The sequence below is a fragment of the Apis florea genome, unplaced genomic scaffold (genome assembly GCF_048593485.1).
Source record: "Apis florea isolate Af1SG1 unplaced genomic scaffold, ASM4859348v1 contig_2272_pilon, whole genome shotgun sequence".
Classification (NCBI taxonomy): Eukaryota; Metazoa; Arthropoda; class Insecta; order Hymenoptera; family Apidae; genus Apis; species Apis florea.
In genome coordinates this window covers 2,673,202-2,685,386 of record NW_028256549.1, presented here as the reverse complement: position 1 = coordinate 2,685,386, position 12,185 = coordinate 2,673,202, and the positions used below count along the sequence as shown (strand labels likewise).

Sequence of the window (12,185 nt, the reverse complement as noted above, 5' to 3'; positions counted from 1 at the left end):
TAATTAGAAAAAAAGCATCAGCAAAGGTTCGATCGGTGGAGCACTGTATCGAATGTCGTTACTTGGGCCGCGTGGGTCGTCTTTCATTGTTTCATCTCCTCAATCGAGACGAACGGATGTCCGTCGCCGGTGTCTGGAGGATTTTTAATTAATTGTCCGGGTTAATTGAGACGCTGGAGAGAGAGAGAGAGAGAGAGAGAGAGTAAGATGAGACGACCTTCTTTGGAGGATGCGCTCGTTTCGCAAACCGGGTAGGTATAAACGTAATTTACATTCCACGTATTGCCGGGAACATCCACTTGTAAAAAGCTCGTCCAATATTTACTCTTTCCTTTTAAAAGGGTTGTTCCTAATTGCGAGGGAAGTCTCTCCAAAGAAAAGGAATAATATCCCTTTCATAACTTGGAATTTTCGCGGAAAAAGGGTCAGGGGCGACGAGGCTGCTACTACTCCCTTTACTTGCCCCTTTACTTCAATAATAGTTTGAACAGCTTCTACGATTTTAAAATTCATCGTCGCTACGTTTCCAAAATCCGTTCGAATTTTCTCATTCGATCATTATTTATTCGTTATTCGTCGCGATACACAGCTTCGTTCAATTCTCATCTTGTTCTCAGCCGTATTATGTTATGTCCTTCGAAGGGGCGCCATCATGGTTATCTACTAAATTCAAATGTCGCGGTATTTCTAATTATCCCCGCGCAGGGAGGGGGGAGGAGAGGGATATACTCGTGTAAGTCGAAGCGAAATTTCTTGCTACGAAGCTCGAGATCTCCTCCCGATCGATCATTAGCCGTGGCTCGTAATCGGATTACCACTTTTGATCCCGCGGTATCTTGCGCTCGCGCAAGAATACAATCTTTCTATTCCCGGTGGACTCTCGCCGATGTTATTATGTCTTGAATTTTGAGCTGGATTCCGAGCGGGGAAATGTAATCACTTGGAAAAGGATTTCGAGGACCAAGGATCTCGATCGTCTCTCGCTAACGAGGCATCTTTATTATCTTTATTAATTCTGACCAAATTGCTCTGTCTCTCTCTCTCTCCTGTCGGAGGAAGGATTCTTCCAAGAACGATCTATTCTTTCCTCCATCCTTTTATTTCGTTTTCTCGTCGCAACGATGCGTTCGATTTGGATTATTTATGCGGGTGGGAAGAAATTGGTGGAAAGTCTGGTTGGTGGAATTGAAATTCGCCACCAGGTTAAGCAGGTTTTCGTTTAAGGGTGAGCGCGGGAAGTGCGTTCGAAACGAAGCAGGTGAGAGAGAGAGAGAGAGAGAGGTTCTCGAGGTTAAGCGATGATATTTACAGGATCGATGCTTTGCCACGCATCGAAGAAGCGGTTTCAATCTTCGTTTCGTGAACCGTATTCTCGCGGTAAATTTCCACGAAACTCGATCGATATTTTGATATTATCGTCGTCGATTCGAGACGAGATAAGTACGTGATATAAGAGCTGGTCAGAGAGAGATAGCCAGCTTTTTTCTAGCGGTCTTTCTTCGTTCAATTTTTCGGATCGAATATTTGGCGCGACGCTTCGAGACACTCTCTACACATTTTTCGAGCATTCCATTCGATTCGAGGATGGGAATCGTCGAGGTAAATTTTGGAAATTTTTTTTTTTTTTTTTTACACGTCAAAAGCAGCGGCGCCCTATTAACTTTCGATCGTTGGTGCGTCGACACAATTGGTGGATCGTTTTCAAAGTGACGCGAGTCTTGGCGGGCGCGCGTGCTGTGATAATTTCGCGACCACCACTCGACGCGGCGCGAACAAACGCGAAAGATTTAATTGGGCGACGTCGCGTCGATGATTCGAGAGTTATTCGTTTTAATGCGTACAATGCATATAATCGCGGGACAGGGGGAGGGGGAGGGGGAGGACCTCTGTATTTTTCTCGATTATTCGTTGTAAGAGCCCTCGATTCCATCTGGGTCATGTCAGCCCCGCTGACTACGTCCTGACAGGACAATACATCAGGATTGACAATAGTACGATTTCGCTTGACATCTGTTTGTCCTTTTCTATCTCTTTTCACCCTTTGTTCCACTCTTTTTTTTTCTTTCTTTCGTTTTTTTTTTTTTTTTTCCCATTCCCTCTCCGTTTGTTTCCCGGCAAATCGGCCGTGTCGGAGAAACTTTTCGAACACTGGGTGCATTGTGCGACGCTTCCTCGCGAAAACGCTCACAAATTATCTTCTCTCTCTCTCTCTCTCTCTCTCTCGCTACTAGTTTCCACTTTTATGATTTTCCATAACGTTTCGGGCGAATCGCTTTATCTCGCACGAAAACAAAGTTTGGACAAAGTTTTTTATACGAGTTTCTAATATTTATTCCTTCTTTCTTTCCGGGAAACCAGTGGCTGCTCGTGCCTTTCCTCCGCAAAAACGAGAAAGGATAGAGTTCGCTTTGAACCGGAACTTGGAAACAACAATGACCAGCTTTGTTATACGTCCCGCGATAAACAATTGCGTTTCACGGTACGGCTCGTAAATGTTTCGAGCAAAGGACCACCCATTCGCGAGAAGTTGCTTCGTTCTCGAATACATCTCGTCACTGAATACGCGCCGTCAACAGTTGCCGAATAGTTGGAACGGAATTTCTTTTTTCTTCCACCACGAACTCCCGATACCATCTTTTCATTGCCGTATCTTCCTCTCCTTCGCTCGATTCTCACGATTTCCCTGTACGCTCCTTTGTCCAAAATTGCAAAAGATCCTTTTTTCTAGAATCGAGCGAAAATTTTTTCACTCCAATTTTTGAATTCGTTTCAATACCTTATCCTCACAATTTTTCTAACTTTTGGCGTTCAACAAATTTTACATAATAGCAAAACAATATTTCGATTAATATTCAATTTCTCCCCCTTTTACAAGATCGCGTTACTTATACTAGATCGTATAAGCCGCTCGATATATTTACCTTCCTTCGATTTCGAAAGAAAAAAAGAAATAAACAAATTCTCCCATTTCTTATCTTTCTTCGCGTACGTAAATTATCTCTCGCTTCGGTGAGATAATGCTCGTTAAACGCGATAAACAACCCCCTCCAACCCCCGTGCAAACTCTTCTCGCCGTAGAAACTCGTCGGATACACGTGGACGGGTTCAGGTGTAAGAGGAGGAGGCAGGGATGGTCACGGTTCGTAATCAAATTTGCATTTTAAGCCGGGACCGTTCTCGTACGCGGAGACGAGCCCACCTGCACGAAAACTCGCCCATCTCGGACAATTTATCTTTTCGGTGGCGTCCGCTGGATTAACGTCTTCTTGTCGGACGATAATAATTATTCCTCTCTTTCCTCTTTCCCCGTCCGTTTCCCCTTATTTACACGGTAATCGTGAATTGATGAATTAATCCTTCTCGAAGGATCTATTCCACTATCCTCCCTCTCCTCCCCTTTTTCTAAGGAAAATCTGGATTAATTTAGCGAGATATCTCTCGAAGAATGTTTTCGTTTTGCAACTCGAGTGCGCGAGGTAAAAAAAAAAAAAGATTTTTCAAACGCATCATTTTTCGATTGGGAGGGATTTTTCAAAAACCGAATGGCTCACGATAGGCGTGTGGATCGATATTGAAAGTCTTATTTAGCAGTCATTATGGATCATATTTTTTAATAGGGGATAAAACAAGGATAAAACGAAAATCTATCGATCGACATTTCGAGATCGGCTGGTATCGGAGATTCGTGGAAAGTTGGCGAGCGAGCGAGGATAAAATTTTCGATGTTTTCCCTTCTCCCCCTCGATCGTAAATCTATATCCACGAAGTGTATTTTTTCAGAGAGAGAGAGAGAGAGAGAGGGAGATGCGTCGGCGCAGTTTAGCAAGATAAACGCGTTAATCGGGAAAAAACGGATTTAAAGATTTGTTTAGAAAGGAACGCGCGTGTTTTTGTTGCTCGAAATTGGGGGAGGGGGGGGGGAGCTACTCGCGCGAAAGTGTTTGCTTGTGGGACGCGCGCGCGCCATGAAAATAATCACGGTTCGAGGATTATTCGTTAGTGTCATTATCGAGGACGATTACGAAACCGCGGGACAGCCGTGAACAATGGCTCTCGTTGATCAAACGGTTACGTATCATCGACCGGCCACGACTAATTAGCGTGATTGCGACCGAAATACGAGCTCTCGGACCTCGAATTATGAAATCGGCTTCGTTAGATAATTGCTCCAATTTCGAATTGACGCGGCGAATTACCAGACCGTCCATCGCTTTGTTGCCCGCCACCGTGTTCCATCCCAACATTTTTCTCGAGCTTCGATTTTCTTCTTGTTCGCGATTGATCCATTCAATTGTTTGCATTTACCAAGCAAAACGCGATTTCCGAATGGAAATTTCGTGGAAGTATTGTGGAAGGTAAAGTTCGCGAGCGACTTAACTGGGCGTTTAAAGCTGGGGAGGAGGAGGAGGAGGAGGAGGAGAAAGAAATCGATGGCAATAATAAAGCCGAGGCAGAACCCGATGGCGCGGGTGTTCATTTTTCACCCCGTTGGGGAGGAAGAGACAGGCAGGGGCGAGATTTGCCTCGACCGATGACTAGGACATTTTTACGGTTACCGCGCCGATAATCTTTGACGGTTCGATCGTGGTGGAATAACTCTTCTTCTGGCGGGCGGTGATAATAAAATATATTAGTGTTGGAGGAGCGGAGGTGGAATTAATCTCGTCGACGTCTGCTCGAATTATGATATTACGAGATCCGTTATATATACAATCCGCCGAGGGAAGACGATAAGCGCTCTTCAACCCGGTGAACGACATTCTTAATGGTAATCAGAGGGGTGGGGGCGATGGAGTCGCCAACGCTCGTCGTAAGGAAGAATGATATCCGTTCTGACAGATGTAGGTTGCGGCAGTGGATTCGAACTCGGAGGAGACAAAATCCGTGGAAATCCATCGACAAACGAAGCCAGGTGTTTCCTATTTCCAGCCAGCCGTGAAAACACGCCCTAAAGATATCCCCGTGTATCTCGTCGTCCCGGGAACGGGAGAGCGAGAGAGAGAGGGGAATCCTTTGTCCTCGAAGAATGCAACGAGGAGGACAAGGTTTGGTAGGCGGGATGATTCCGTGTGCGAGAATTGAACGCGAAAATGAAACTCGTAATTGAAAATTTCCAGTCGTGGAAAGGGAAACATTTTGGAGAACGAAAGTTGTTCCTCCTCTCTCTCTCTCTCTCTCTCTCTCGATTTCCCCTTTTGGGAAATTTTTTGAAACAAGAACAACACATTCGTTCGAGGAATTATATAATGTTAATAAGGATCGTTTTAGGAAAGTTTTTCGACGAAGTTGGTGGTAAAGGTTGACTGTTCCATTCGATATTCGTTTCTTCGTGATAACGATAAGAGTTCAACAATTCGAAAAATTCTCTAAAACGGTTCGTGTAAACGGAGCTTCGTCCTGTCTGCCCCGCTTTCTAATTTTTTTAAAAGATCGATAAATCATCCGATCATCTAATTGGTTTTCAGATCAAAGTCTGGAGGTCTCGTGATGATATTGGAAACGGAGGAGAAATATCTTTAACGTATCCTTTTTTTTCTTTTTGCCCGGCGGCGGGCAAATGTTTGAAATTTCTCGAGCGTTTCACTCGATATTCACCTACACTCGCGTCTCGAATGCCGGGCACACATTTGTAAATAAGCACGATACTTTTGATTCGGCAGCGTTTCACCCTTCACAAGGTTTCCCTTCCAATCGTTCGTTCATTCATTCGATATTCCGAATCGGCTTTCTTTGAACGTCTGTCAAGGACAGACGTGGATCGGTTGCGCGAACCTTCTTCCTTTCTCGTTCGTTTAATCATCATCATTCACAATCGGGGGGGAGGGGGATCCGCGTTCCCGTCAGTTCTACTTTCGCGGAAAGTATCGGTATTGGGCAAAATTTGAATTTCAAAATCGATAACTCGATAACAATTAATTAACTTTCTTCTCTTTCCGGAATTAGTTTCGAACTAATTAATAACACGTTGTCCGACGAATTATCCAACAACATTAATCAGAGATTTACCAAATAAATAGATTTAATTATCCCCGGGCAAACAATCCGAGTATAATCCACGATCGAGGTAAACCGAAAACTCGAAACGAGAGAGCTGTTTTCAAAAGTCGTTGGAACTCGATGCGAAAGAAAGAAAGAAGCTCCCTTTTTCGAATTCGTAAATGAAATTAACACGGCCGACTTGCTCCCACGCATAATTCTCGAATTTGATTTCCGCGCTTCCACGCGCTCTCCTTGGTCGAATAAACTCGAAACTGGAAGGAAGTGAAAAAAGAAGGAGTTTATCTCTCACCTTGTCCCTGATTTCTTGTCGCATCTTCTCCCGTTCCTCCTCCATTTTGCGGTGTTTCTCCTTCCTTCGCTCCTCGGCCTCCCTGATGGCTTCTTGCCTCTCTCTCTCGGCCTCCTCTTCCTTCTCCTTGTCATCTTCGTCTCCGCCTTCGCCACCAACGGCTCCTATCGAAACAAAAGGAACACGACGCGTTTACTTATCGCAGTTCCTCCTCTATTTTTTTCGCCCCGGGGACGAAGGATAATTAGTTTTAGCGTGATTAAACCGAGATTCGAGCTTGCGATAGGTAAAAGGAAAAAGAGAGAGAAGAGAAAAAGAATGAAAGAAAAATAACAAAAAAAAAAAAAAAAGAAAAGGGATTCTTCGCTCCGTTTCCGTCCGATGGTAATTTAACCCTCCTTCCATTTCGGTTATAAGCAAACCATCGGGATAATAGGCGACGGGAAACTAACGGTTTACTCTTGGGAGCAAACATTGTAAATCAGCCCTGTACAATTCCGCCACGCTATTCCCTTCGAGTTTGTAAGCCATCGGTGCTTCTCTCGACTCCCCGCGAAAATCATCTCTTGCTTTTGGAAAAACTTGACTTCGATCATCTTTCTTTCCGTGGCCGAGAGCGATATTGTAAGACGCACAGTGAAATTTTGACATTGACGATTATTTAAAATAATCGAGATACATTTAGATTTTTGTAGAGTTTCGTTCGTTCGATAAAAAAATTCCAATATTAGACGCTTCGTGATTCAGTAATTTTTCGTAATAATGAAATTTCGAACAATACTTTGGGAAAAACTCTTTCTGCGATCTTTTCTAAATTTTGATCGGATTAATTTCTTACGTTCGTTCTTTCGAATTCGCTTCTTCGATCATTGAGAGTCGAGAGATCGAGAAGAGAGCGAGGAGAAATCGGTGGCTTCGAAGCGGGTGGGGTGGTGGAAATGGCGGAAGGTTGGACGGCCTTAACGAAGTTTTATTAGTTTACCGAAAGATTAAGCGGATTCGCAGAGAGTTGCTTGCCTATTACTCGTTCAACCGCTCTTAACGAGGGTGGATCCGGGGAGGGGAGGGGAGCGTTCTACGAGGAAAAATCGTGTTTACAACGGAAACACATCCGGCCATTCGTTTTTCGACGGAACGCGATACCCCTCCGTTGCCTTCTTCCTCTTTTTTCACTCTTCTCTCTCTTTCTCTCTCTCTCTCTCTCTCTATATATATATAGAGCTAAAAATATGAAAGTTGTTTGCGAATCTGTTAGCCGGACGCCTCTTAACTTTTCCCTCGTTCATCCTCGTCCGACGGGGAGGAAAATATTAATGGAGAACAAAGGGAAATTTGTCTCGCGTAACGCGCAAATATGTCTCGTATTTTGTGAAAAAAAAAGAAAAATATAATAAATTCGTACAATTCCTTATGACTCCATGCTCTGAAAAATTCGCAAGATTCGATTGTCGTCGATATGGACAATTTTACGTGGATTTAAATTTTTAAACGTTTTGACTACAAAGTTTCGTAAAGTTTTCCTTCCGTGTCCGGATTTCGAAAACCGTTTGGTGGAGGAAAAAGGAGATTAAAAAGGGAAAGAAGAAGAAGAGTTTGAAAAATTTGAAATGATTTAAAGGGAGATTCAATGCGAAGGCAGCAGTCTGCGCCACACGCGTCAACCTGATGTTATTATTCGCTCACATGCCCGTCATGCTTAACATCAAACCTCCGCGCACGAGACGTGACAGGTCTCTATCGAGAGTGGGATTCGAGCGACAGGATTTTCACCAACGAGATCGGTCGATTCCTCTTTTGTTTTTTTTTTGTCACGAGAGAGAGATTCTCGAAATCTCGTCGGAAAAAAAGAAAGAAAGAAGGAAAGAAATAAGTAGAATCGGAATCCCAGAGAAAGAATATTCCAGCGCGTGTAACGTGTTATGGGAATATCGGTGAGGACAGAGGGAAACGAAAGGGATTCGTTCGTCTTTGCTTCGTGTCTGGCACGGAGAATGATGTGCCAGGACCTCCGGGCTCGAGGAAATTAATACTACTTCTGTCCCGGCGCCGTCTACCATTTTCCCTTTTCTTTACGTGCTATCTCGTCCCTTCTATTTGCAGTGTTTCCCGCAGCACTGGTTTTCCGCCACGGTGGAAAGGTACTTTGAAGTCCGAGCCAGAGACGACGTTCATTCTCCGCGCCCTCCCCCCCCCCCCCGTTTCTGTTTTTATCCCTCGACCTGACTTTCGCCCGACACCGTACCCTTCTTCCTTTCCTTCCTTCCTTCCTTTCTTCCTTTCTTTCCTCCCACCTGTGAATCAGAAGCTCGAAGAATCGAATAATTTCGTTTCGTTTATCCGGAGAATATTTCTCCTCTTTTATCGGAGCTCTAGTTTTCCCTTTTCCTCTATTCAACGAATGTTAGAACGATTAGGAGAGATTAATCGTTGGATCGAATCGTTTCATCGCTCCTTCTTTCCCTTTCTTCTCGCAAATTGGAAAGGTTTATAATTTCGTTTTTAATTTCGTTTACCACCGTTTCCCTGCTTCTCTTTTTCATCGCGAAAAATTTTCATTGGAAAAATTATATTATCGTCGAGAATTGCATTTACCACGCGCGTTGGATTAACTTATCTCGCAAATTATTCATCGAAATCACGAAATCTGTCCGGATTGCTTGCTCGTTCCTTTGCAGAGCGTGAAGAGTGGACGCGTATTAATTAGAGGCCGTTGTAACTCGCGTATTATCCGGTAATCGTTGGGAAGCTCGTTTCGTTCCTTTTTTTCTTTTTTATATGTGTTTTTTTATGTGTGTGTGTGTGTGTAAGTTGCGCTAGATACTTTGTCCGATTAATTAATTACGCTGGTTGGTTTTTAACGCTACGCCACTTAATCGTTCCTCTCCGCTTAGCCGTTAAGCCGTCTTTATCTTATCGTTTATACACACCGGATGAATTTGCATTATCGCACGCTTCTTTTCTTCCTTCTTCCACGTCCTTCCTTGTCTTATCCTCGCCCGTTCCTCGACTCCCTCCCTCGTCGAAGAATGACGATCGACGACTGATGGACCAACCAACGGATGGTCTTTCGAAAAATTCGTTCCACGAACGGATGAAAATAAAATCCACTTATCTCTTTGTCCACTCGACCGTACGTTCGTTCGTTCGTTCGTTCGTTCGTTCGTTCGTTCGTTCGTTCGTTCATCCATCATCCCAGGGCTTTAATTAAATTTACTTATTTCACTTGACACTGATCTCCGTCCTTCCATCTCGAATTCGGCCTAGTTCGTCCTGTCAAACCCATCCCAAAGGATCAAAGGATGGTTTAAAAAAAGAAAAATTGGGATGCCTCCCCCCGTAAATCGAACGATTCTTTTCGAGCAAAGAATTTATCGAGAAAAAAAATTCCATTTCCTTTCACTCGAGAATATCCTTTCCCTCCCTCCTCGTCCTCCTCTCTTCTTCTTCTTCTTCTTCTTCTTCTCCTTCTTCTTCTTCCCGGCCATTACTCGCGTAATATATTTCTTCGACTACGATTATCCGTGCTATTCTTTCGCCAAGGTTATTCTTTCCACCGCGCAAATGATTCCTCCGAATGGTCGTAGGATGAAGATAAAAGGAGGGAAAGAAGGAAGAAAAAAAAAGGGAGGGGGAAGAAAAAAAAGTTTTTCACGGCGTCATTTTGTTGGCTCGATTTACGAACGGCGCCGCTCATCTACGCGGAACATCATCTCCTGGGTGCAATCGTACAACAAGAACGGCCATAATGGCGAACGAGGACAATTGTGTCCCCGGTGCAAATGGAGCGACGAAGGAGGAACATTGTCATTTGCGCCGACATTTTCACGGATCCGGATCGTGTCGTTTCGCGCCATGGCGCCGAGATCACCGTCAACTAAACGATCCATACTTTTACCTCTCTCTCTCTCTCTCTCTCTCTCTCTCTCTCTCGTTAATTTCCTTCTCCACCTTCCTTAAATTATCATTAACGCAATCAACTCCGCAAGTGTTGTTGTTCAACAACGTTCCGAGGATTAAGGTGTTCACCTTTTCCGCGTTAAATGAGTAAATTCTCTCGCGATTTATTCTCGGGGAGAGAAATGGAAAAATAAGAAGGAAAGATTAAATTGGAGGGATTAGCCGGGTGATGGATCGATGGATGATGTAAAGGCGAATTTCTATGGGAGGAGAGAAGGAGAGAGGGAGGGAAGGGTTGGTACGGTCGGAGATTGCTTTTCGTTGGTTTCCATTTCACCGCGGCACGTGGATGATTACCGATGACTATCGAGGCCGCCGTTGTTTCCTTTGCGTTGCACCCTTTATACTTGCGTCCTTTCACCCGTTTCACCATCGGGAACGCCGGTGAATTTGTCCCGACTTTTCCATATTGTCGTTGTCGTTTGGATCGCGGGCGAAAAACAATGACGGCTCTGCCGAGAGAAATCGCGAGCCGTGGATTTTTCCATCTCTCTCTCTCTCTCTCCTTGTCGAAATTCTCTCGTCCTCCCTTTTGTTCGTATATTCCACGGGTTGTTCGTTCGTGACTTTTCGTCGAGAGAAAACAAAAAAAAAAAGAAAGAAAAAAGGAAGAAAGAATCAGGTCATCTTTTTAAAAGAAAATCGGGATCACATCGAATATTCTCGATGATTCAATCGTCGTTCAATCGATCGATGTTCATCCATTTTCGCAGCTCGCGAAACGAATGACGAAACAAATTTTGATTGATTGTTTCATCGAGGAAGAAAGAAATAAAACTTTGAACGAACGATAGATCGCGGCTCGATTTTCATGGAGAAGAACGAGATCTCCCTTCTTCTCGAGATCGGGCCGAATTAAAAATTAATCGATCGCTTCGAGACGAACACTTTTCGCACGTGACTCGAAGAAAACGAATTGTCGCGCGTTTCTCTTAACTCGAAAATAAAACTCGTCAACCAAGCCAACGATCAACTTTTCCGCGTTAATAAAAAATAATCCAAACCAACTTTTTATATCCTTTTCCTATACATACAAAAAGCGTGTCAAATTGAAAACGACAGGGAATCGACTCGAGGCATCGTTGAAGACCGTCTTGCCTTCTTCTTCTTCCTCGTAAAAACGCGAGAATGATTTTCACCGGCGATGCTGGATGCCAAGATTACGATCCTACGAACACGCCTCGGTGATAATTCGGCGATAAATAAATAAATGAACGTTAATTGGAGACTAACACGAGGCCGAGGAATATATATGTGTATATATATATACACACACATTTTAATTATAAGCAACGCGCGCATGCCGGCGGGGATGGAGTTTTTTCTTTTAAAGAGGCGTCCGTAATCATTAAGGATGGACCGTGGAAAGAAAGAAGAAATTATTATTTTTCTTTTTTTCTTTCCCTCGAAAGCCGGATTTAGCATCGTTTCGCGTAATGATCCGCGTGGCGGGAACAAAAAGCTAGCTGACTCTTGGCCTACATGCGAACAAGGGAGGGAGGGGGAGGACTCGTAGTTGACTCGTTCCTCCTCCTCGCTCGGAGGGATATCGACCAGGGACGGCGGTGGATGACTCCATCGCGCCCGCTTTTAAATCATCGTCGGGTATTGAAACGTCGACGAGGCGAGCCGAGTCAGTGAGGATGATGTTGGATGAAGATGTTGGGCGAGAGAGAAAGAGAGAGAAAGGTTTGCTTGGACTTGGCGGGAAAAATTAATGAATTTTTCGAAGAAATCGAGTGGTGAAAAATTATCGAATTTGACACGGAGCGGAATGAATTATTCTTCTTCTTCTTCTTCTTCTTCATCTGTTCTCGAGGGGAAGAGAAACGCGTACCTTAACTCCGCGATATACAAAAAGGATATACAAAGGACGAAAGGAAGAAAAGGAATAAATCGTTCCCCTTTTTTTGAATTTCGCGATATTTGGAAAAACGAT

The 12,185-nt window shown here is 44.0% G+C and overlaps 1 protein-coding gene across 2 annotated transcripts in view; it reads right to left on the bottom strand.

The window, feature by feature from the left end:
- Nucleotides 1-12,185, bottom strand: part of cpx (synaptic transmission protein complexin) — a 218,841-nt gene that overhangs the window by 17,329 nt on the left and 189,327 nt on the right. For both annotated transcript variants that reach the window (XM_003696075.4, XM_086902425.1), the window contains one exon: nucleotides 6,290-6,453. In XM_003696075.4, coding sequence (XP_003696123.1) covers nucleotides 6,290-6,453 — 164 coding nt within the window. The remainder of the gene's footprint in view (nucleotides 1-6,289; nucleotides 6,454-12,185) is intronic.